Raw genomic sequence first — 25,571 nt, 5'->3', positions numbered from 1 at the left:
GCGCGCACAAACACACCCAGCCACACACACACAAACACAGACAAACATCAGTGTGCAGGTCAGTAAGTGAATTATCCCAGCTAACTGTGTTACAGTTCAGCTTTGCACACATGAATCCTACCAGGCTTTTTCAACCTGTTCTTGCTTCCAGTTGCTAAGGAACTACTGACAACCTGTTTGAACCACAGAGCCTTTTTTACTAAGAGTTCACATTTTTTTATAGCCTGAAATTATATGAACTCTGGATCCACATAGACAGTACTGGTATCCATATGAAGACAGTAAAGCAGCAGAAGAAATGACATTACTGCTGCCCATGCACATATCAAATAAGGACAATTTTGCCACAGGCTTTAAGAGGGAGGAGGTGAAAATACATTTTTGCAACAGAGCAGCTAAACCTTTCCTACTATCAGTTTTAAAAGTGAAAACTACTACAGAAGTTTTCCTATACACATCTTTCCTGCTAGAGCTGCACAGACAACTTCTTTAAATGTCACACAGTTACCAAACCTGCAACTGTACAACAAATTCTTGGTATTTTTCAACCAACTAGACTTGTGTGGAAGACACTTTGCCCACTGCAGAACTAGCTACATCTGTGCTTAGTCACTCATAGCTCTGATAACTACAGTAACTCAGCTCTTTCAGGGAGAATGAGGAAGCTTGTTTAAATTTAGAAAGTGTGCATTTTTTAACAAGCTAAACGCCACACAGCACAAGCCAGCTTCTAGTACCAGTTTCAGAAATTTCCCCACTGTGGGATCAATAAAGTACCTACCTAAATTCAATATAACAAGAAACAGTGCTTTATTGTTACACAAATCTGAACTGCAAATAACAAATTACAATGCAATCCATATTGTTTCTACAATTCTAAAAAGACCAGTAACTTAAAAGAAGGCACTCTAAATTAAAACTTTTCAAAACTCAAATTAGATCATCTTAAAACAAGTGAAAGAGGATTTTATGAGTAAATGGTTTATGAATAATTTTTGACACGCAGGCTGGTTATATACTTGCTACTACAGTGTATAGGTTACTTGTTATATACATGTTTTTGCAGCAGTTTTTAGGTCAACCTGCAGAGTATGCAGTGTGTGTCTTTCTCTGTTAGTCACAATGTACTGTATATTATCTCTCTCAGTTAACCTCATGCTGCTTTCAGCTCTTGCTACTTTCTTCTCATACACATTTGATGAACAGGGTTTCCAAAAAGAGCTGGAATAAAATCCTAAAACATTCTGGCTCCTTCAATGCTTTCCATGCACTCTTTTTAGATCATCCCAAAACACAAACAATGTCTCCCTCAACCTTTGAGTATCTCAGAGAAAAGATACCTTGTATTTTCTTCTGATGGATTTTTACTTAATAACCAGGTTTTCTTATCCTATAAATCAGATATAGTACATTTCAAAAAAGGACTACTACTCACACAAAAACTGCAAAATCTCGGGTGGTTTAGTTTCATGTACACGTACAGTAATGATTAAGACGAGCATGAAAATTGTTATGTGCACTGTCACCAGATAGCAGTACCAGTTTTTACAACAGTTTGATTTGCCTGGAAAAATATAGCCTGGCCTTAAGTCTACTGCATAGTGACTGTAATCAGTGCCTACTGATGTTGACAAATGCCATCCTATTTTCTCCCATAGGTCTAGCCCTTAAAGTTCTGTACAGAAAGACTCATTGCAAATAATGTGGAGAAACAGTCAGACCTTCTGTTTGTCTAGGGCTAAAACTGTTAAGCTGTAAACAAAAAGACACTTCTTATTTTCAAGGAGGTGGCCTTGATTTTTTGTAAAGACGGGCCCACAGTTTCAGACTTTAAAATCCCTGGTCTAGGTTAACAAGGAAAGCAACGGGCCTATCAATTCCATGAATTTACTAAGGTCCTGTTTAGTCTTGGTATTAACAAATGTCTCAGTGATCCAGATAGAAGTAGACACCTGGGACACATCACTGTTTACACTTGTCAACATAAGTCTCCAGACTTGTGCTCATATTTCAATTGCAACACTTACGCTTAAATATTGAATGACCATAGGTACAATTATTACTTCCGTCTGTTACAAGTCAAGTGCCAGTAGTCTCCTTAACCACAGAAGAAGGAGACAAGCATCACAGACCACCTGAGCAAGTGGTTTCACTGATTTGATCACAATCTGTCTTGGTGGTCGTTTACACATGTATTTAGTGGTGTCTATTCGTGATCTGATCACCCAGGAAACATTTTAAAACCAAGTCTAAATGGGGTCTTAGTGTTGTCTAACATACCACAGGGCATATGTCATGCTTCCATGTAAGAAAGCAAACTACATCAGGTAATAACACCCCCGTACAAGCAATTTATCTAAAAGCACAACAGGTGCTTTACACAGCACAAAAGTGGTATAGAAGGTGTGTTATTTGTAAGAACTGACACTGTATAATTGTCATGAACTCATATGACATTTAACTACCAGGAAAGTAGCTGCTATAAATTATGTGGATGGAAACTGAGACCAAGCACAATCTCACTCGCCCAATTCAGTTTGTTCTTTTACTGCTAAGAATGCTCAGTGATCAGTGCATCAACAACACATACATTTTAAACACTCTCTTTCTCTGCCTTACCTTCCTGCAGGGCATCCTTCATGATGGACGAGCCCCTAGGCGGCTCCAGGCTGCTGGCTGACCTGAAGAATGGTTCAACCTGCTGGCAGGCCTCCTCGCCTAGGTTCAAGCCCTCCCACATCCCCCTGAAGAGCCGCACCTTTTCTTCCAGTAGAGAAATAATCTCTCTGTCCTTCTGTCTCAATAAATCTGACCACCAAAGACAGACAGATAGAGAGGCAGACAGTAGGATAACATTTTGTGTTAGTTGGAGCAAATCTATCCCTATTTTATTTCACAGAAACACTGTAAACATGTTACTCTCACCTCTCATCTCCTTAGCTTTAGTCTCCAGTTGTCTCTTGTCGTCTTCCATCTCACTGGGAATCCCTTCGTCCTCATCCTTCTCTCTGCTCAACCAAGGAAATACATGTACAACCTCAAATAATACTGGGAAAATATCAAAATGCAAAGTCTACAAAGTCTGCTTTTTATATAGACCATATCACAAATTACAAACAGAAAATGAATCAACAAGGATTTTGATAATAGATTAATGATTTAAATAATTACCAGGCAAAAATGCACAAACTTGTTAGTTTCAACTTTGAAATTGGAAGATTTAATTTCAAAATGTCAGCATGGGCTCTGGGAAATTTTGAGGCATTTTTCAGTTTTCTGGCATTTTATAGTCTAAAATATGCTTTTAAAAGAGATTAATTAAAATAATCATTAGCTTCAGCCCAATCCACAACCAATCAGTCTCAAAAAATGCAACAACATTATTATTGTTTTTATCTCCTTCCTGAAAATAGATAGCTTCTTCTCAATTTTATATTTTGACAGAAGTCAGAGAGTGAGAAAGTGACGCAGTACTAAATAGCCCCCCTTCCCGCTGGCTGCAGTCAAATAACCCTTTGCTTACAGTGAGCAACCCGTGAAGCCAATCCAGAACTAGACTGTCCCTTAGTACATCCCATCCTCAGGTAGAGTAGTGCTAATCCTCCTGACAGCATGGTGCTCTGTCGCAGCTTACTGTACATTACTCCCTACAGAACTGGGCTGGATCTAGCTCTGAGATTACAACACAGATGCACTGTGGGTGAACTCCAAGAGGCCAGCACTGAATGTTAAGCACTGTGAAGGTTTGTTTTTGAGTTTGTTTTGCAGTACAGGTTATGGTTAGAGTAAAATGGACAGTTTAGGTCAGGGTGCAAGTCTGGGCTTATACGGTGAAATAAAACTTTAATGTAAAAAATTCTCGTGGCAACAAAAATGCATAAGTATTTGCATATTTAGTCCCACATGCTTTAAGTAAAAATGCTTAAATAAATATACAAATATACCCTACTTACATAGACTGCATGGTTTCCTGGATGAGCTGCATCCAGGTGTTGCGTTCATCCTTTGAGCTGGCCAGGACCTCCATCATCTCTGGCTTCTCGATGCCTGCTGTGATGAGGAAGAGGCCACGCTCTTCGTTAGCGACCTCCCTGACGATCAGCTTCTGGAGGGAGATGACCGTGGAGCGCTGGTCCTACAGGGATAGAAGAGGGTGGGGATAGAAGGAGGGATTGATGGAGGTGACAAAGAGGAAGAATAAAAAGAGATCACAATGGGAGGGAGGAGGAAAAGAGGAGGAGGAGAGAAGACAAATGGTGAAGAAGGGGAGAGGGTGGGAAAGGCAGGAAGAAGGGTGGATTCAAGCAGAAAAGAAAAGGAGGGAGCAAGGAAAAGAAGAAGGGTAATTATGGGAGGAGATAAGGAAAGCAGGGGAATAAAGCAGGACAAAAAGTGCAGCAAAAAGAGAAGGACGGATAGAAGGAAGGTCAATTAGAAAACAGTAGGATTATAGGAGGAATTGGGTGACAGGAATGGAAAAATAAATAATAATAAAGGGGAGAGAAGACAACAAAGGATAAAAGGAGATTCTGGTTATCTTCCACATTAGAGTCAGCTGACTCATAAACCAGCGCTTTCAGATTCGCTTGCAAACACAAGGCTGCAAACACTGTAAAGCACATTTCTGTACAGTAGCACCACTGTTTCATCTCTGTTCTAGCCAGTAAAAGTCTGAAACTGTAAACCACATCCCAATGTTGTTCCTGAAATATCCTGTCTGAGGTTTAGACAAAAGTCTCTGTTTTTATGTTTGTCTTCCTACAGTGACTATGCTGTAAAAAAAAGTAACCAAATCTTCAATCCTCATTCTATGGAGAAATGCTTTGTTGATTTCAAATTAAGTGAATATGTTCCACATTTAATATTTTTTTGCATGGAACTTCCTATCTGTGTTTTACTGTCTTTCTACTGCAGCTCAGCAAAGAAACACTGAAAGATAGAATGAGTACTAGAAGACTAAAAAGTTGGATGATGGCCATCAGATTTGGCTCCTGATACAATATGTTCAGGTGCTCTGACCTGTGCCCTCATAGTTACTGGCTTAGTGTACTGTTGGTGATCCTCAGAACTGAAACTTACTCCATCCAAATCTCAGCCTAGTTCACATATCCATCTATTCTCTGATAGAAATTAACCCAATTCTTTTGTTGGAAACACGAGAAGTGAAGACAGGAGAGGACTGTTTAAAATCAACAGAAAGTTTACTGAAAGTCTGATCACAGGAAAGTCTTACAGCGCTGGATTCAGAGAGATAGAGCTCCCGCAGGAAAACCGGCTTCTGAATCCTGAATTAAGTTTTTATAACACATTTATCTTCTTGGGCTGCTCCGTCCTGGACAGGGGTGCAACCTTCATTAGTTTGTGATCCTATTGGTCATTTGGTGTGAACCGGAGCTCGCACTTCCATGTTGAAATATGGTAAATCTAAGCGTGTGTATATGTGTGTGTGTGTGTGTGTGTGTGCATGCCTCAGGTGGTGGTTTGGTCTTGATCAATGGGCCCTGAACAGTGGGTGGCCTGAGTTGCAGGCCCCCTGTGTGTGTGATGCTAATAAGTATGTTAAACTGGCCAGGTGGTCATCTCAGGTTGTAGCCCCCAGCCTCTGCAGGACATCCCAAGACAAAGCAAAGCTTGGGATATACTAAGTGGGTCGAGGTGAGTGTAAAACAGGCCAACCTCTCTCTGTTAAAATGTAAATAGGCTGTCTGGTTTCTATCACTTGATTCTCATCAATACAATTGTAAGATATATAAGCAAGGAAAATAAATGTGTTAAAAATAACTAAAGCTCAGTAGTTCTGGACAATCATCCATACAGCTGTAATATGTATAAACAAGGAAAATAAAGTTATGAAAGGTAACTAAAGGTATGAGAAGTAACTAAAGCTTATAAAGTAACTAGAGTCTATAAAACTCAAATCTTACAATTTATACCACTTATTCCTGAAAAGGGCAGCAGGGGGGCTGGAGCCTATCCTAGCTGACACTGGGCGAGAGCCAGGGTACATCCTGGACAGGTCGCCAGTCTATCACAGGGCTCCTAGTTTGCATAGCTGTCATCCATTTTGAACCACATGTTATTAATCTTTTCAAAGTCAACAGCCACAACTCACACATGCAAAACCTTTTTAATGATGGATGTGATTACTGTGCCACAAGTCTGTTTTCATTTCCCATACTGTGTGTATATGTGTGTGCATGTGAATAAATGCTTGTGCCATCCTATGAAACTGTGAGTCCTGTGGACATGGAAAAAAAAATAGCTGGTTTAGATGCCTAGGGCCAAATCAGCTTTATTAGGTGCAGCTAACCTGCTAGCTAGAGGCAGGCATTATTACACATTGGGAAAGCTACACAGGGCAGATAATGCTTTCACAAACAACAGGAAAATATGACAACAACCTCTGTGGCAGCACTTATGAGATCTTTATTACTGAAGGGATGGAGGAAGGCAACATGGGGTAGGGGGGCAGCAGAAGGAAGGAGAGAGAGAGAGAGAGAAGAGAGACAAAAAGAGATGTAAGGAACGCAATAAGAGTAGGATCTTACCAGCATGGCATAGACATATTTCTGGTCTTTTTCTTGGAGGAAGACAAGGACATCCGATAGGAGCAGAGCATGGATGTCTGCATGGTCGAGAAAAGCAATTGTGGTTGGATAAGAAAAGTTAAAATACATTAATAATTAATTAAGCATGTTCTCACCCTTCAGTCTCCCTTGATTGTTCTTCAGCTGCAAAGCTCCATCGTGGATCAACCTTCGCCTCAGCAGATCCTGCCTAGCAAAAATCTGACCGTTCTTCATCATCATGATGGACTTGCTCTCCATGCGGCTGTGGAATTCCTTCAGACGGCATTTCTTCTCATGCTCATTCACTTGGTTATCAACCGCTGTGATCACCTCCTTCACGAGCCGAACAGCCTCTGTCAGGTCGTTGTAGTCTTCCTCGCTTTCTGTATTTAACATGTGAGGTTAGAAAGGCAGTGGTGTAGCAGTATGACATCAACAAAAGTTTAGACTCCAACCAGACCATAAAAGTATTTATCCCAATTCCTGAATACTAATTCAATAATAACCAAACCCCACTATCAATTTGTTTCACTTGTGTGTGAAAAGGAAAGATTTTAAAGGATTCATTTTTAAGCAGGTGCAAAACCAGCTAAAGAGGAAAGCAGGAAACATCCATTGCTGCTAGGCAAGTCTATTTGGTGAGTAATGGCTCCAGACTAATACACCTGAACCAGATTTGTTACAGCCAAGGAGGCGTTTATGCGCAGCAGAAGGTGCAGTAAATTTTTGGCACCCATTTTGGCATTTAATGTGCCTATATGTACTGTATTACTCCAAACACCACTGCAAAGAGTGATGAAAGTCTTTTTATGGTTTTGGCTGATGGAGGTGAACACATACAAAACTCTTTACAGTCATCTTAACTTCTTTCATGCGTGTTAAGGTTTGCCTTTTAAAATATTCTTTCTCTTAATGTACCTGCATAAATAGAATTGCAAGCAAAAATACTCCTCAATACAGCTGAGACTGACCTGTGCCAAAAATGCAGCTGCCCTTGTGGTCACTGACTATGTGAATATTTATTTGTCCTGTCCACATTTGTCCTTGTAGAGAAGGGGAACGAGTTGTTTGGAAGCTTTCATTAAGCAAGACTGTTGTAGCTCCAAAGATACACTTGTGCCCGCCTTGCATTTCACTTCAGGTCATTTGTATGCAACACTGGCTACAGAGTCTCACTGCACAGATTCTGCTTTTGGGTTACTTAAAATAGATATTCTAAATAAGTCTTCTTTTCACAAATGTTCAAAGGATTGCATCACCTTTTCCTGAAAAGGTTCATTCAGTATATCTTAATGGGATTTTAGGATGTAGAGTATAATGTGCTTATTAATGCAGGTTGGTAATCACACATGCTACTGATTTCAGTTTCTGGCATTTTCCCTCTATTGCTTGTTAAAAATTGGATCTTTTTTAACTGTATCACAGTAGTCAGAGTAGATTAACATAAAATGGAAATGTTATTAAGACTCTTGACCTGACTCTTGATCTGCATACAGTATCAGAGCTGCAGGGTACTCGCAGTGAATGAATCAAACACTGTGGCCAGCCACTCTTCCCTTAAAGCCCTTGAATGTTTCAAGTGTTACAAATTTCTCTATAATATTAGAGCTATATGACTAAATAAGGACCCCGCTGCTCATAGTAAGAAGCTTAGAGCTTATGATCCATGATTCCATGATCTTTAGAAAAATAAACCAACATTTTGGAAATGTGTTTATTCCATTTCTGTAGATGAGAAAATTGATACTACTATCATGTCTGTGTGATAAAATGATGCTACCAGTTGTGGTTTTACCTGTATGTGCCTGAGAGCTTTGGAGAGAGCCAGAGTGGCTACTTTCCTAACTATGTAACTCACCTGGTTTATCTGGGTAAAGACTGACTCATTGTTAAGTGTCTCAAAATAACATTTATTTATATATATATACATTTTATTTCCTTTTCCTCCAAACTCAAACAAGCCGAATAATGATTCAGGATCATCAAAGGTTAGGATGAGGATCAGTAACCATGGAGACCCCACAGTAGGACTACATTTTACATGAATTAAGCCTTGTATCTTGTCTGTATGTATATGTAACATTTCTCACAAACTGGAAGATGTGACCCCTGTGGTTATTACATATCAGTTCTCCAAAGCACCAAAATACTGTCTCCAACTGAGTCTATGGTGTTATTTCCCCTCAGTATATATCAGAGTTGGCAGGAGAGAGTCTTCTTAAAGCACCTTGGGGATTAAGTCAGAGCTCTGCCATCCCACATGGAGCTACGTATAAAAAAGGCTATGGGCAAATATTAGACAGAACGTATACAGTGGGAGGCCAACTGACAAGTGCTGCTTTAAAATAGATAAAAATATGATGGGACATATTTCAGCTCCTCAAAGTACACTTGGGTCATTATCCAAAAAACACTCAGTGGGAGGTTTTCTAAAGACAAGTGACACTTTGGCACAGTCTTACAAATGAGGTATACTGAACAGAAGTGGAAAAATGTACCCATACTGAAAAAATATAAGGAATAAATGAGCTGTTATATGTGATACCTACAGTTCATTTAAATTTGTCTATTGTAACAAAATCAGACAGATCAGGGATATTTGTTGTCAAACTGAAAAATAGTTTCTGAATTGTTTAAATGGGGACAATGGTTTTAGTTTTGTTTCTGCAAATATATTTCTTTCGACAACTTTGCTAGTATGGTTTCAGATATACAATTAACCCGAGCTGACTTGAGCCTGACAATGCTTCAGATTAGGTGGACCTTTGCACGTTTTGAGGATGTGACAAACACAGCTCAGTGCAGCGCAAACACATCCTTCTCATCAGCCCTAAAACTGTGCATTTATAAAAAATAACTAAAATGTTCAGATGTGGTTTTAACTGCAAATAAAATTGTTGCCACACTTTCCAGACACCAGCACAATGATTAGTCTTATTCTGTCTTCTTTTCTGTCACTTGTATATGGGGAATTCCTTTAGATGAAAGTATAATACCTGTTCCTACTAGCAGAGAGTTTTGTTTTTGAATATAAGAATATGATAGTGAATGAGACTTTTCTTTTCTGCTTTCAAATCTTTGACTTTAAATGAACTCTTTTACTCTGTGCAGACAGGCTGTCTAGTTTCCACAAATCAAATTATTGTTTACAGACAGTAAAATCACAGGTGTCCAGTGAGAAGAAACCAACCTAACCTTTAGTGTGCTGTAGCATTCTCTGAATCAGCACCGGGTACTTTGTTATCCTCTGGGTCACCAACAAGATGCATTCTGGGATACCAAGCCTCCGCACAATGCTGCTACTCATCTTTTTCTGGATGAATCAACAAGAGGTACTTTAGTAAAAGAATCAACAAGAGGTACTTTAGTAAAACATACCCACACAAGACAGGGTTTCAAATAACCACTGAGAAACCCTTCAACTCATTTGCTGTAGAACAATACAGTAATAACACTTAGGAAAGTGTTTACTGTGATTATGGATATTACAGCAATACAAGGCTGGAAGCACTAAAGCCGCTATAATGAGAACAAGGGTAATATGGTGTTTACAGAAATGTTTCTAACACACGCACTCAGGGAATTGGAGTTCAGTTGCTAAATGCTAAAAAGAAAACTGGTTAAAACTATAGGAAAGCACATAGCATAATAAAAAACAATCTCTGTTAGTTATTCTATTTACAAAAACAATCCTGTCTGGAAAACCAGGCATCCTGAAGAAAAATATTTTTTCAGCACACAAGCAGTAACACGGCAGAACAAAGCAAAAGCATGAAAAGGGATTTAGTAGGGGTGCACCGAAATTTCGGCCACCGAAAATTTTCGGCCGAAAAGGCCATTTTTATTTCGGGCCGGAAACTCGCCGAAAATGCCCCGCCCCGGCCGCAGCACAGGTTAGGTTTCACTCACGCTGGAGCTGTTATATCAGGTGTCTCCCCATGAACAACAAAGCATGTCAGCGGTGAGAGACTCTTCAGTGCAGCATCTCATGTGCTTAATGAGAAGAGGAACCGTCTCTCCAGCCAAAAAGCGGAGCAACTTTTGTTCCTAAAGAAAAATCTGCCACGTTTGTTGAACTAAACGGCAGTCCAATTTTGCATAGTTACATTAAAATTTGTGTAGCACTGCTAGCTACCTAGGCTATGTTGTTTACAGTTTGCTGTTTTTGCACCGTTTTGCATTGGATTTAGCCAACAAAGTAACACTACTGTAGGACAAATATATGATATATGATAAACACATGAAGGGCTGAGATGAAGGCCTTACTTTGATGAAAGCTTTGAAGCGTTTGTCTTTGGTCAGTTGCTCCTTGTAGAAGTTGACAGCTTCATTGTGGCGGCTACAGAATATTCCGTAAATCCTCTTCATACTTTCACGGTTGGATCCTGAGAACTAAACGTGAATGCAAACATTAATATGCAAACTAGCAAGCAGTACAGCAGACAAAAAAAAACGATAAATGTGAGGAATTCTGGGAGCTATAACAATATTTAATTCAAAGAACATAACTGCATATATGCAGCATACTAAAACATTAACTAAGGATTCAAATCATTACATTATTTTTCCCACAGCTAAGGACTGCTAAAAGCTGGAAAACTCTAGCAGATAATGTATATTGTTTTTAATCTTTCAGACAAATTTCCTATATATGGAAGCACCAGGCTTCCTGTGCAACTAAGTCATATAAAAGACAAAATTCAATTGAGGATCCATATTTATCCCATGAGCCCTTCCATCCTCTGACCTGGCTGACCAGGATGTCTCCTATCCTGTTGATGAGAACTACTCCCTCCAAACTTCCCCCCTCCAGCTGGCATTCTCTCTTCCTCTCCAGGAGGCGCTGGAGGTGCTGTGTGTGGAACTCCAGGAGCTCTTCTAGAGCAGGGAACAGCTTCTCTACCATCATTAGCCCCGGCTGCAGCTCCTTCTGTAGGCCTTTGCTGTAGACTTCCGACATGATGCGTAACGTCCGGATGTGATGCATCTCTGTCTGCATCAGCTCTGAATGACATACCAGGAAGGTATACTTTATGAAAGAATGGCATAATCACAAGTTTCGTATCCTTCCACAGACCTATGCATCAATAAATGTATCTCAGAGGTCTTAACACAGTTTTAAAGTATTAATGGCATTACTTTGCATGCCACTGCTCACCTATTGAATGAGCCTTTCAGAATCATTTCAATCACATTTATTTGCCACAAGTCAATTCTAGTCGAAAGCTATCAGGGACTTTCAAAGCAAACAGGATGTCTCTCACTCCATATCTAAATATGCTAAATCTGTGGCTTGAATATATCATTGACACTTGCAGATGCAAAAGAAACAAACTGAAGGGAATGTCATCACAGCATGCTGAGGGAAAGTGGGACTACCAAAAACACTAAAAAAATGAGCAATAACCAGGTACCAGATAAGGCACCAGTAATAACCACAAACCATAAATAGTCCACTATGACTAGACCAGTGTTTCCTTTCTCATTTACAAAAAAGGGGCGAGCCTCCCAGTTGAGACTAAGCTTGATCAAAGCAAGCTGCAATTAATAACCTTCTGATATTTCCCTAATTGTTTTCCATTAAGGTCTTAAGATCAATTTAAGAGCATGTGTTGTTTAATGCTGTGATTGTCTTGAGTGGTGATGAGATGTACCATAGATGACATCTTGTCTCTTCACCAGCTCTTTGTCCAGCTGCTGCAGGTACTGCTGCTCCACACCTAAACTCCATGAATCAGCCTCTAGCTCCTTGGCCTCTGGCTCAAACTCCCCCATTAGCTGCCCGTCCATCATCTCCGTCCCTGCACCAACAACACAGCTTGCATTTACAATCTGATGGTCACATCAGACTTTCTATATCATTTTCTATTACATAGCTTTAAAACATTTACCTTTCATTTATACTGGCAGATTGTTATTCACAAATAAGAGGCTCAGTTTAAGTCTTAAATTATTGAGGTTGTCACTTATTTTATTTCCACTAATTGTTTAATTTTCAGAATTAATCATCATTCAATCACAGCAAGTTAATTTAGAATTAAAAAATGGTAAAAAAAAAAAAAATGTTGAAAGTGTGTTTGTGTGTGTGCTGACCTTCATCAGTGAGTGATTCCATGGATTCTGTGACCTGGTTGGTTCTGTTGAGGGAGTCAGTAGACTGGGAGAGATATCGCAGGCCTTTAATGGGAATTTCATCAAACACTGGACTGAATGGAGAGACAATAATAATAAAAGTTATATTAATAATGTTGTTTTCATAAATGGTGTAAGTTCTAACTTAAGCTAAAAAAAATAACAAGAAGAAATGGCTTCAATACAAATGTTAAAAAGCAAGAGAAACATCTTATTTCATTTAAATAGAAATATGGATACCTGAGGCTCCTCATACCACTCTATATATACAGTAGATTCACTCACAAACAGACAGTGCACCCGTACCAACTCACCCGGCGATGTTGCTTATGGAGAGACTCTTGGACAGGTTGTTGCCATGGAAAGCCATGATGCTGGTTTGCCTCTGTGATGATGGGATTGTCAGTGATGAATGGTCTTCTGGGGACAAGATGGCTGACCGGGGACGCTCCCTCGTCCCACCAGCTGTACCAGAAACAAACATACAATACATTTAGCGGTAGCCTCTGAATGCTCCAACAACCACACAAGATCCTCAAAGGGTCCCTGAGGAAACTCTTTTTTTGCCACACAGTTCAATCATATATCCCCAATATAACAACTTTCCAAGAAAAAAGATAAATAACTTTGTTTAGCTATTTGGAATTATCGAGAAGGTTTTGAAAAGCTTTATTAGTTCAGACTACAGGGTGTGTTCAATCCTTGGAGGATGTAATGATCCTTTTTACCTGGTCTAAAACCTAATTTATTAAACTGGAGACTGGTGTTTGCACCAAGTAGCCTCCTGCACAAATATCTTTTCTGTTTACTTTGAATTATAGCACAAGAGACAGAACCATTACACTGAGTGTACTAAAGAATTGTCAGGTACAGCTGCTAGCTTTGTTGCAAATAATTGCTAAAATGAAAGAAATTCTCATGTTAGCATCAAGCAGCTTAGGCAATAAATCTGTACATGATTACTGGCCATGATGGTTACAAATGGAATCTCAGTTTGGCTTGACACTCACATTTGTTCCTCATTGTGACTGTAGGAAGACTGGTTGAATCTGGCACTGCAAACTGCTGCTTGGGCAGCTAGCCAGAGAAGCAGAGAACAGAAGCATAAATAAAGAGTTCAAATCAATATTGGGCGCAGGACCACAGAATACTACAGAATCACTGATGGAGTAACTGTGAGAAAGCTTTTATTTTCATCTTCACCTTTGCACAAATAGGCAGGCTGTCCCTGCAGCCCTTGTGGACGGAAGCATTACAATCTGGAAAGAAAGGCAACATAACACTCAGTGAATACCATGAGTCTGGCAGTGAAAGTGGTGATGGAGGTGGGGGTGTGGAAAGGTGGGGGCTAGAAATTCTGACTGGTTTTCAAAACTGGCCAGGAAACTCTACCAGTTCACTAATGAAAACCAGGCAGGAGCAGAGCATGTGATGTAATCGAGGGGTAATACTGCTGGTGGACAAACGGGACTGAGGAATGACACACACACACACACACACACACACACACACACACACACACACACACATTGAATTGCATGGGAAATTTTCAATTATATAAACATTCCCAAATGGCCATTTGGAATAAAAGTCATCATTCAAGATTGCTAAAATAAGATCTGCACTTGCTCTTGAAACTACAGGATTCCTTTAGATAGTGTTTGATCAGGAAGTGCCAGTGAGAGGGAATAACCATCTCTGTTTGAGTCAAGATCTTTACAACAAGGCTCCACAATGTACTCCCCAACTTTCATAAAGTCATGATTCCAACAGACAGAAGTTTATTTAACAGACATGTTGCACAAGTGAAACCTACAAGCCCACAGTCAGACAACACTCCCACCCATACTAAAATGCATACAACATTTCCGCTCTTAGGATTACATCATCACACTTACAGTCTCACTCAGTGTGCAAAAACAATACTCAAGAAGTATAGAAAGGCAGCAAAGTCAGTCCCATTTTCACTTCCCCCATAACATGAAAATATGTGCTCGTGTTACTGTGAAAAAGCTTTGGAGAAAAGAATCTACCTAGAGGATTAATTATAAGCCACACAGTAAAACCAACTTGAATTCCTGCAGCGATTTTATCCTCTTAATTGTTTTTATTGGATATTTTACTGCCTCTAGCGAAAGTCAAACTAATTCCAGCTAACCTCAGACAAAGGATCACTGTATTTGTCTGCTGAATGGACACCAGCCAGACATCTGTGAGTACAGATGTCCTGTAAACACCCTCGGAGCTGTCCGTGGCTCCAACAATCTGAAGCACAACAACTGAACACAACATGTGCTATTTTTGCCAGACTGAAGTATCTGAGCAAGACCCATTGAGAGGATCTCTGTGTCGCTGTGATCCATTGCAGAGCTAGTTTCTCCTTCTTAAGTTCTTTCTGGGGTTGCGCCAAAGTTTTGTGCAATAAACTACATCCTCTTTAGGGCTGCTGCTTCAGTGCAAAAACTGTTTTGTTGTATATACTGAAAGTCAAACTGAGACATTAGAGGCAGCAGAGTTTTACTACTTCATCCAGCTCATGAAGCAAGTATGAGCTGTTTACAGCAAACTCCCAATATACATACAGTCCACGAGGTATAGAAAGTGTAGAGAAATGTTTTTGTTGACATGCTAACAGTCACTGTACAACACTAATTCAAATGATTGTTTTCTAGTGTTGTTAAAGCTTTGTTTACATCAGTAAAGGCATTAAAATAAATTCATTTTCAATTATGATCAACTAAACCAAATTTTTTGGTCTATAAATCAAACTCTAAATTATACAGTCCAAAAGTACTAACTGAAATTGATGTGGCTGGCTCATGCCTACTGATGTCTGTCCATCAAGAACCTATTCAGTTTTTTTTCACCTCACTTTATGTTCACAGTCGTGCATTCCTGACATGCAAGTTTTCACACAAGAATAAAGCTTATAATAATATGAATTATTTCAATAAATGATCACAGCAATTATTGGGCTTTGATTAGATTTGAAACAGCAGGGGTTCTGCTCAGTCAAACAAACAGAACAAAAACTGGAATGAAAGAACAATACAAAAAAGAAACACCAAAGGTACTTACGTATGCAGTGGAAAGCCTCTTTGCTGTTGAAAGCCTTGTTACACTGGGAACACTGAACCGCCTGGCCCAAGCTGACTGATGTGAATACATGACCATTGACAGTCTTCTTGTCCTTCTCCTTGCCCTCCTTGTCTTTGTCCCTCTTCTCTCGCTCCTTTTCCTGCACAAATGAAATGATCATAGCTAAGAGCAGAAACCAAACATGAGCTTACTGTAACTTTAAAACCAGCCAATTAGATGATTAGAAAAGATTAAGAGTCAAAGTGATGCTAGGTTACCTGCAGACAAAACATCTCAGCATTTTTCCAGTTGCATATGCTCATTTCTAACCTGAATCAAGCAGAGGATAAGGATAATCACCTTTATTTGACCAAGTATGTTGCAGACACAAGGAATCTGTTTCCGGTACAGAACTAAGGCAGCCATTTGCTGTGTCAACTCAACCGATGGCTCTAACCATCAGGGGCAACTTGGGGGTTCAGTGTCTTGCCCAAGGACACTTCGACATGTGGACTGCAGGCACCGTGATTCGAACTTCCAACCCTCTGGTTGGGAGACGACTGCTCTACCCACTGAACCACAGTCGCCACACTACAACATATCACTATACAATCCCATAATGTCAAGTCAAGTCAAGTCAAGTCAAGATTTTATTTGCCATTTATGCATAAACAGACGGTCTAGGCATATAGGAATTCTTGTGCAGCTCTCCTTTGGAGTCAGGTAAGGAATCAAAGGCTAGAAAGAACACTTAGTCTTAAAATAAAAAAGTTACATAAAGGCAACAAAGCATTAAAACCACAATATGCCAAGGAGAACAGAGTTCTTATTCTCTGGGACTTACATCACAGGGCCGCCACCCAAACCCAGAGGAAACAGGGAAAATGAAGCTTTCAGCCCATTTTAATGGGCAGCAATGGGCCTTTTGGTTTAAGGGAACCACAAAGCTCTGACTGACTAGAGCTCATTTGGTTAAGTCGATTCAAGACACGATAAGACAGACTGATCCACAGCAAGCCTGCATGCTTCCTAGACATTACAACACTTATCATTCAATTTCACTTCCTGCAACAACAACTTTCTAACCAGCGGTGAAAAGCACTGACCAGCTTCTATAATCTAATAAAATATCTTTCATTGCATAAGAATAATTTTTAGATATTATGCTGGTTTATATATAAAAAAAAAATACAAAAAACTATTCACCTTGTAGAGAAAACACAGGAAACAAAGGCCATTTCTTTTGGCTACCAGTGTTCATAATAGGAGAAGTAATCACTTGTGACATCTAAACCAGAGATTTAAACAAAATGATGTACTCGTGAAAAGTAGTGTAACAGGAAATAACTTCACTGGAAAAAGACATCAGCCCAGAAGGGAACACCGTCACTTTTAGCATGATATTGTGACAGTCCCTTTTGCTACGATTTGAGTGAAAAACCAAACCAATGTTTTAGCCTACCTCTAGCCAAACTTTCCATCTCAATGAGAAGCCATGGCTCCCTGTGAGTCTCCTATATAACATCCCAGGTTGTGTGAAGCTACTAGCAGTGTTGAGGCTCCATCAAGAAAGCTGCAACGAGGAAGTGACTGGCTTGCTACAGGACGTGCTATTTCTGCAATGACCCTTCAGTCTGGTAGGATGCCATGACAACACTGCCCAAAGTAGATCCCCTTCTAGGACATTCAGACTTTCAATACTGCGCAGGAACCATAATGCACAAACAAGATCAGCACTCAGTCACTTTGAAATTTGAATGTTTCTGAGATGTTCTTAAATTATGCCTATGAGAAAAAAAGATGTGTAATGATGAGAGGATGACGATTTTTGTGTTGTTTAGATTAATTCAATGAAGAAATTAGTTTTATGTGGTGTGTCTGTGGTTGCTGAGGAGGCATATTTGACAAATACACTTGTTAATTACAGATCCAGTCTAATAACCCTGATGATGGTTACTGCAGCCAAAATAACTCCAATTTGAACATTAAAGTTTTACAAAGTTTCTTCTGCAAGATGGTGATCAACAATTTTGATCTGACAGGGAGCAAGCAGCCACAATTAAATGTCACTTTAATAGCAAAGCGATGACTGAGGTTAGAGAATAAATTATAAAACCATGACCCACTCTTTCTTTCTGTTTTACTTCCTGTTCACACTTCAGTGTCTCTTTGCAAGGGTTGCACATTTACCGAAAACATGCAGATATTTCACTATCTATATGTGCCTATGTAAACTCCCAAAAAGGCATTTTTATCCAGGGTTTCTGTAGGTTTCATCACATTAATGGTAATTAAATTATACTGTAATTATTTAATATTAAATCATTCTTTTTTTTCTTCCAATTAATTCCATAACAACAGTTCCTTATAATGTCATTAACTACATTGATGTGACCTACACCAGGTTGTCCTATTAAAAAAGACAAATTCATGACATTTTAAGTGAAAGTATTTGCTAAAATCTAATGGTGCAGACTGAAAAAAGGACTGAACAGCCTTCACCTCTACTGTAACAAACAATGCCTCATTTAGATTATAGCTGTGTAATGGCTCCCAACAGTCTGCAATCACATATGTACAAATATATTTTATACAAAAGAAAACATTTCTGCTTTTTCAGTCTGTCAAACACCTCCAGATACCGTATTATCAAGTCTAAACAATGACAGCTATATTCACAAAACTTATTAACAGCTATTACAATACTCTATGTCACGTGCACAATTTTCAATCTGGACAATCCTCACTATGCAGTAAGAAAGAACTATTATACTCACAGGAAAAAAGACTAAATCATCTAGCATGCCTTTGAATGAAAAAGAAACATGGCTTTGACCACATCTTACAGTAAAATTTCAGGACTGTGACAAGCAAACATTATGAGCTCAAAACCAAACCTAATGGAGAAATCTGAATGGGATAAGTTACAGGAAACACTGACTTGCCCTAAAGCAAGACACATAACCCCCAGCTGTTCGACTGGAGCTGTTCAGAGGCTGAGAGAAGAAAATTCGGAGTAACACCCAGCATGAGTCTGTGCAAACATATGAATGTGAAAACAGACTGGTGTTCACTTCTCCGTGCTTGAAGGAATAAATGTTTAAGGAGGAGAAATCTATGGAAGGAGAGTGAATCTTGAACACTGGGCAAAGGCCCTGCTCTGAGAAACAGTACAAAAATAGTGCACAGTGAAGCATTGTAAATACACATTTAAAGTCTTACCACAGTTTTATCAAGGATAATTACAAACTCCATGTTCCCTCACCCTGGTCTTTTTGTACATCTTGCTCCTGATGTAGCTGAAGGTCCGGCTGACTTTTGTCACACCCTTTCCCTCATGGTCGCTCCGCAGAGGCCCAGGCTCCTCCTCTGATATACTGGAGCACACACAACACATACACATATTTAATTTGATCCTTAAACAGCTGCACTCACAAAGCATATTTATTCATAGATTCTGAAGCTCTTCTTTACAGCACTATAAAGGGTCCAAAGGAGAAGCATTTGATTGCTTTAGAGAATCCACACAGTTTCTTTATAGGACTATAAAGGTGCCAGATGCAGTAAAACCCATAAGAACTATTTTCTGGACATGTGGATATGTAGAGTTGGACTGACCTGTATGCTAGTGACCCAGAGGTGCTGGAAACTGACCTCATACCTGGAAAGAAACAAGACAGGAAGTGAGCAGCAGGACAAAGATTCAGGTATTGGTATAAACAGGATAGGTCCCCCCCCATTTACTGTATTTATCATTTCAGGTAGAAAGTATCTTTTCTCCCTCTATTTTTGGCAGTGAAAATCTGTTTAGGGGCCGACCACACAAGCCACTGGGTCTTCCTGATTTTCTTACAGCACCTGAAAGATTTTACTGGCGTAATGGCTAGAAAATTCTTTTGACCAGAAGGTTGTCAGTTCCTCTCCTGACTACAAGACCTGGACAGAGAATAGAACAAACTACTTTTAATGCCCTTGAGCAAGGTATTTAACCTGTAGTTACCCTTGCAGAGTTGTGTGGAGGTCAACAGCAAAATGACTCTGGCACAGATGAGGGCAGCAACAAGGCCAAAAGCTGTACTGCCTTTATATTCAGTGCCATTGGGTTAAAAAAAATCTCTGGCTGCATGGAGATGCCATCTCATTAAGTCTCAAAACACAAATGATGGTCTCAATTCCCGATCACATTTATTCTGTGTCTTGGCTATACAGCCTATGACACACAGTTGTTAGGGTTACCTGCAGTTTCTCTCTCTCCTGCTTTTCCCGTTGTCTATCCTCTCATTACAGGCACTTATGGGCTCGAGTTGATCACAGCAGCTGTCGCATATTGCTCTGATTGTCTGCTGGGCAACTTAATCTGCCGTCTAGGACCTCCTGGTTGCCAATCTGTTATGGTAACTTACCTGAGACATCTGGCTTCTGCTTCACCACAAATGACTCCTGAACACCAGCTTTTTCTTAAACCTTGAAGTGGCGTTTGTTCTATTTCCAGTGTACGCTGCTATCCCCGACTCACATTTTGGCTACAAACACGCACACCACCAGTTGAATTCTCAATTAAGATACTGTTTTCTCACTGTGAGACCGCAAACCCTTGCGCAAGCCTAACAGTGGGCAGTGGTTGTAGCTTCTTCCATTAAAGCTTTACTAAGGTTCCTCTATTACTGTGTGGATGCTGATTCAGCTTCTGTAGGTTTTTTGGCCCTTAACTACTTAACTACTACATACTTTCAGCAAGAAAAACCATTCAGGTATTAAAATGTTCAGCTTTTTCAGGACATGTGCGGATCTATTCAGAATTTTCCTAAACTTCATATTTTTAAACTATTTAGTGTTGTTCAGCAAAATTTTGCGCATTCAAATGAATGGGGAAATTCAACTTCAGCATACTTTCAGCTATCAAAATGTTCAGCTCTTCAAGGACATTCATGCTTCTATTCAGAATTTTTCTAAACTCCATACCTTTGAAATATTTAGCTTTATTCTGAAAATTTTGCCCCATTTAAATGAATGGGAATATTCTACTTCAGCATACTTTCAGCTATTTCAGGTATCAAAATGTTCAGCTCTTCAAGCACATTCATGCATCTATTGAAAATTTTTCCAAAACTTCATACTTTAAAAATAAAGCTAAATATTCTCAAAGTTTTGCCCCATTCAAATGAATGGGGAAATTCTACTTCAGCATACTTTCAGCTATCAAAATGTTCAGCTCTTCAAGGACATTCATGCTTCAATTCGGATTTTTTCTAAGCTTCATACTTTTTAAAATATTCAGCTTTATTTTGAAAATCTTGCCCCATTCAAATGAATGGGGAAATTCAGCTTTAGCATACTTTCAGCTATTTCAGGTATCAAAATGTTCAGCTCTTCAAGGACATTCATGCTTCTCTTCAGAATTTTTCTAAACTTCATACCTATAAACAGCTTAATATCAGCAGTAATTAGTGGTTTCTTTTACAAAGTTGTTGTATCAGAATGTTTGGGCTTCACTAGCCTATGGCACCTAGTTATGGTCAGGCTTAAGTGCCTATCTTTCTGTTGCTGCAAAAGCAGAACTCCTACAAAGAGCATTCACCAAGTGCAAAACAGTAAATCTGAAAGGTAAAGGTTAGGCTGCATATTTACAAATAATTGATGGGAATATTCAACATACAACGATTTGTGGAGTTTGTTACTGAATATTAGAAATTATTTTTGCAGTGTAACCATTTTTCCTTCAGCTGACCTTGTCTACATGCATCTGGTTCCAGAGAGCTGTTTGACACCTCCAAACAAGGGGTGTAAAGACATAGCCTCCAGTCACAAGTGGATATTTTTCTCATCTCATCTCATTTTCTATACCGCTTAATCCCGAACGAGGTCGCGGGGGGCTGGAGCCAATCCCAGCCAGCATCATGCGAAAGGCGCGGTACACCCTGGACAAGTCACTGGTCCATTGCAGGGTCAACATGCAGATGAACAACCACACACACACATTCACATTCACTCCTACAGGCAATTTAGAGTTACAAATCAACCTAAGCCACATGTCTTTGGACAGCGGTAAGAAGCTGGAGCACCTGAAGAGAACCCATGTAAGCACGGGGAGAACATGCAAATTCCACACAGAAAGGTCGCGAATCCGGAACCTTCTCGCTGTGAGGCAACGGCACTACCCACCATGCCACTGTACTGCCCACAAGTGGATATGTGACTACTTTAATCTTTGTACTCAGCTAAATATTTAAATATTAGTTTAATATTTATCTGAGATCGCAACTTTGTCCCTTGATCAAAATACAACTTTGGCTGCATGTGAATGGGACCTTTTTCTGCAGGATAAGACAATTAATCTCATATTCACATAGTGAACTCTGGGTTGTGTGGAAGAAAAGATGTGGGGCTCTCATAGGAACAGCTACTGTCGGGGTTCTGACATCACTGCTATTTGTTACTGCAGCTATTTTTTTACAGTACTCACTTAATTTATCCTCATCATCGCTAGATGAAGAATCCCCATACATGAACTGAGACAGTGATTTGGTGAGGATGGGGAAAGGTTAAAAGATAAGTAAATTTGCCTCTTATGTCTCAGGCATCCCACCACTGGGGGGCAGGGAGGAAAGAACCACAGCAGAACAAACCACTTAGTAAAATGAAGTAACAGCTGTGAGGACGGGGAATGGGAGGCAGGCAGAATGGGCAAGAAAGAGTAAAAAGAAACTTAACACTTAATACTTGACAAATTAAGTGGTAAAAAAGATCAAAAAATCATGTAAATAAGTACCTGAGAAAATGTGAACCACTCTACTTAACTTTTTTTTCATGCATTTACAGTAATACCTTTCCAATAATTTCAACCTACACATCAAATTTTTTGCCTTCACTGTTTGGGATGGACACTGTGAAAATGAATAATGAATTAAACAGCAGAAATTCACCAGCTTGTAGATATTTACCACAGTCCTGACTCATTAAGTGTAACCTACTTGCCATTTTCAAAATATTATGAATTTAATGGAAGATAATAGAAAGTAAATCTATTGATAAAGAGAAGTTCAGTGTATCCGGATCAGTAATGTAATGTGGTGAAGAAACACCAAAGCAGCCTCACAACTTGTCACTCACCATCAATGTCTCTCTGGCTGATGGCCAGCATGGATACAGACTTGGTAAGAGGCAGGGTCATAAGAGGACAGCTGTTTTGCAGAGGTCGATAGCGTCTTGATTTCTGAAGAAAGAGGCACAAGGCAGATTCTGAGGTTGCATGACAATGTAAAAAGAGCAGCAAACACAGATATACAGTAATATGAAACAAAACATTGTGGGTCACTAAACTGGGAACAGGAACAATAAACTAAAAAGGGAAACTACTGTAGACAAGATTTGTGAAGTTGTGTTCACAATGTATGATAAATTCAATGAGAACAGAGCGAGACCACTCAAGTAAAGTGATGTTTATTAATTCTTAATAATACCGAAACTAACGAGTCTCAAATTTTCCCTTACTGTTCATAGGTCTTGTTAATATGCAAGCTTTACAAATCAGTTTTTCTTCTTGTGTGAATTTGGCTTTTTATGATTCCTCAGGGTCAACTGTGTGGCAGTATGAAGATTTGACATCTAAAGGACAAACTTGTATGTGTGCGTATTGGCTGACCAGGTCATGAAATCTGCCACGCTCCCTGAGTTCCGCCTGCTCCTCTGTCAGAGAAACCAAGGAGCCTATGTCATTACTGTCATTTTGGGGTACCCTTGTAGGCTCCAGGATTCGGGGCCCCTGGATGGTGGGGGCTCTTAGCTCCTCTTGGACCCCACTGAGCCCCTCCAAGCTGTAGCTGTATGGACAAACAGAAGGGAGAGGTGACTTTATTTTACACGCACACTCCAGGAACCTTTTTGGACTATTTATCACAGCTTTCTGGTAACACACAGCTACTGCTACAACAAACAGAAACACACAGAGGCATGCTGGCATGCACCTGTTAACAGACATGAACACGCAGCTGGTCCTGCACAGTGTTTAGCCAGTTGAGTTATCACTGGGTTCCAGAGCAGATTTACAGATGAAGCTGCAGCAAATGACTTCAAACATCAGCATCAGCATAAAGTGCTCTGCAGCTGTGTTTTATGATACATATTACATCGACCTATGACTAGAAATAAGAGGCCACATTTCAAGGATGACCTATGAGACTGCAGCTCTATCTGCTTCAGGACAGACCTGTGATGGTTAAAACTCGAGCAGTAAATCTCTCTTATGTCCGGCCCTTAGGTTTGTTCGGCACTCCGTTATCCAGCAAATCATTGTTATATCACATTCATACACAAGTAATCTAAACTGGACAAAATGAATCATGACCTGGTGATTATCACTGACCAGCACTGGAGCAGTACTCACCTATCCTCAGGGCTGTTAATGTAGATGACTATGCCCATCATATTAAAGCCCCTTTCCTGCCAGTATTATCACATGCTATCCTACAGAGTGTCCTCAGTACTGAAACATGAATAATACCAACAGCTGTTGCAGCTCTCTGTTGGAGGAAGCTACTGACTGACTGAGCAGGGCATTCATACACACACAAACAAGCACAGACAACCAAAACAACAGCAATGCAAATTAAGCAGCATGTAAATATGCCCTATTCAAAGTAGGTCATTCCTTTGTGAGAAAACAAACACGCGCATGCAAATACACTGTACCTGAGGGAACTAAATACTTCCATACCATGGCTGTGGAGAGCAACAGGAGGGCACCAGCTGATGCTAACAGAGTGTGAGGTGGAGGGGTTAGTCAGTAGAAGAATGGAGGTGGAGATAGGGAGGAGTGATTGGAAGATGGACACACAAGTACAGTAGAGTAATAGTGAAGCAGACAGACAAGGTTGTGAAAAGGATTGAGTTATGGAGAGTGTCCAAGAAGATTCTCAGTCATCCAGGTCATAGTAAGCTGAAAAACCTCAAAACTTAAAAAAACTTTTTAGGTCAAAGACATTTCACCTCTCATCCAAGAGGCTTAATCAGCCTGCCAGATTGGTGTTGAGCCATAAATATCCCCAGCTCAACGCCAGTCAGGCACAGCTTTTTTCGAGTTATGGAGAGATATCTGAGGAGAGTGACAATGCTGTGACATAACTGCACTACTGCTCAGAGTATGTACACTAGACCATTTCACACTGTCAAGCTCTTTAAATGTGAGAAGTTTATTTCCTGTTGCAGTATCAGTATCACAGAAGAGATAAACTTCAACCCAAGCCATTTCCTATGCAATATGCAATTCCAACATGCAATACTGTGAGAACAGCCTGCAATACAGCAGGTACTATTAACACTACTAAAACCACTGCTGTGGTAGCCTGCCCCTTCTGGAATGTGAAACATGTGGTTAGAGCAGTGGTCTCTGACCAGAAGAGCTGTGTCCTAATTAATAGCCTGACAGATACAGAGGCTGGCTGAGAATTATTAGTGCTCATACTGCAGCTACTCACAGATGTGTTTGTACCAGCTTACATGTCATCTGAATTTGCAGCACATAAGAGTTAATGATATAGTGCTGTGTGCTTTAGGTCAGTGGTCCCCAACCTTTTTATCACTGAGGACCGGTCAACGCTTGACAATTTCACCGCGGCCCGGGGGGGGGTTACGTAGATTGTTTATATTGTTAATATAATAATAAACATGAATCCACTGTGTTGAAATTTTTAACTCAGAAATGGCAACCGGTTTTTCAGTGCTGTGGTGGCGATCTCAGGGTATTCTGTCATGACTTTAATCCAGAACAACGGCAGAGCTGTTGTCTCGAACATA

At 39.9% G+C, this 25,571-nt stretch overlaps 1 protein-coding gene across 6 annotated transcripts in view; it reads right to left on the bottom strand.

Annotated features, from left to right (window-relative positions):
* Positions 1–25,571, bottom strand: part of akap13 (A-kinase anchoring protein 13) — a 178,123-nt gene that overhangs the window by 20,169 nt on the left and 132,383 nt on the right. For 5 of the 6 annotated variants that reach the window (XM_020617124.1, XM_020617127.1, XM_020617128.1 and 2 more), the window contains 18 exons: positions 23,422–23,599; positions 22,890–22,992; positions 19,398–19,440; positions 19,045–19,156; positions 15,780–15,939; positions 13,905–13,960; positions 13,712–13,778; positions 13,016–13,166; positions 12,663–12,775; positions 12,224–12,370; positions 11,317–11,573; positions 10,836–10,961; positions 9,765–9,882; positions 6,704–6,952; positions 6,549–6,625; positions 3,954–4,135; positions 2,926–3,008; positions 2,620–2,808 (listed from right to left, as the gene is read on the bottom strand). In XM_020617124.1, coding sequence (XP_020472780.1) covers positions 2,620–2,808; positions 2,926–3,008; positions 3,954–4,135; positions 6,549–6,625; positions 6,704–6,952; positions 9,765–9,882; positions 10,836–10,961; positions 11,317–11,573; positions 12,224–12,370; positions 12,663–12,775; positions 13,016–13,166; positions 13,712–13,778; positions 13,905–13,960; positions 15,780–15,939; positions 19,045–19,156; positions 19,398–19,440; positions 22,890–22,992; positions 23,422–23,599 — 2,411 coding nt within the window. The remainder of the gene's footprint in view (positions 1–2,619; positions 2,809–2,925; positions 3,009–3,953; positions 4,136–6,548; positions 6,626–6,703; positions 6,953–9,764; positions 9,883–10,835; positions 10,962–11,316; positions 11,574–12,223; positions 12,371–12,662; positions 12,776–13,015; positions 13,167–13,711; positions 13,779–13,904; positions 13,961–15,779; positions 15,940–19,044; positions 19,157–19,397; positions 19,441–22,889; positions 22,993–23,421; positions 23,600–25,571) is intronic. The other variant, XM_020617129.1, reaches the window with a different exon arrangement.

This window comes from Monopterus albus, unplaced genomic scaffold (genome assembly GCF_001952655.1).
Source record: "Monopterus albus unplaced genomic scaffold, M_albus_1.0 scaffold186.1, whole genome shotgun sequence".
Lineage (NCBI taxonomy): Eukaryota > Metazoa > Chordata > Actinopteri > Synbranchiformes > Synbranchidae > Monopterus > Monopterus albus.
This window is presented reverse-complemented; position numbering and strand designations above follow the sequence as displayed.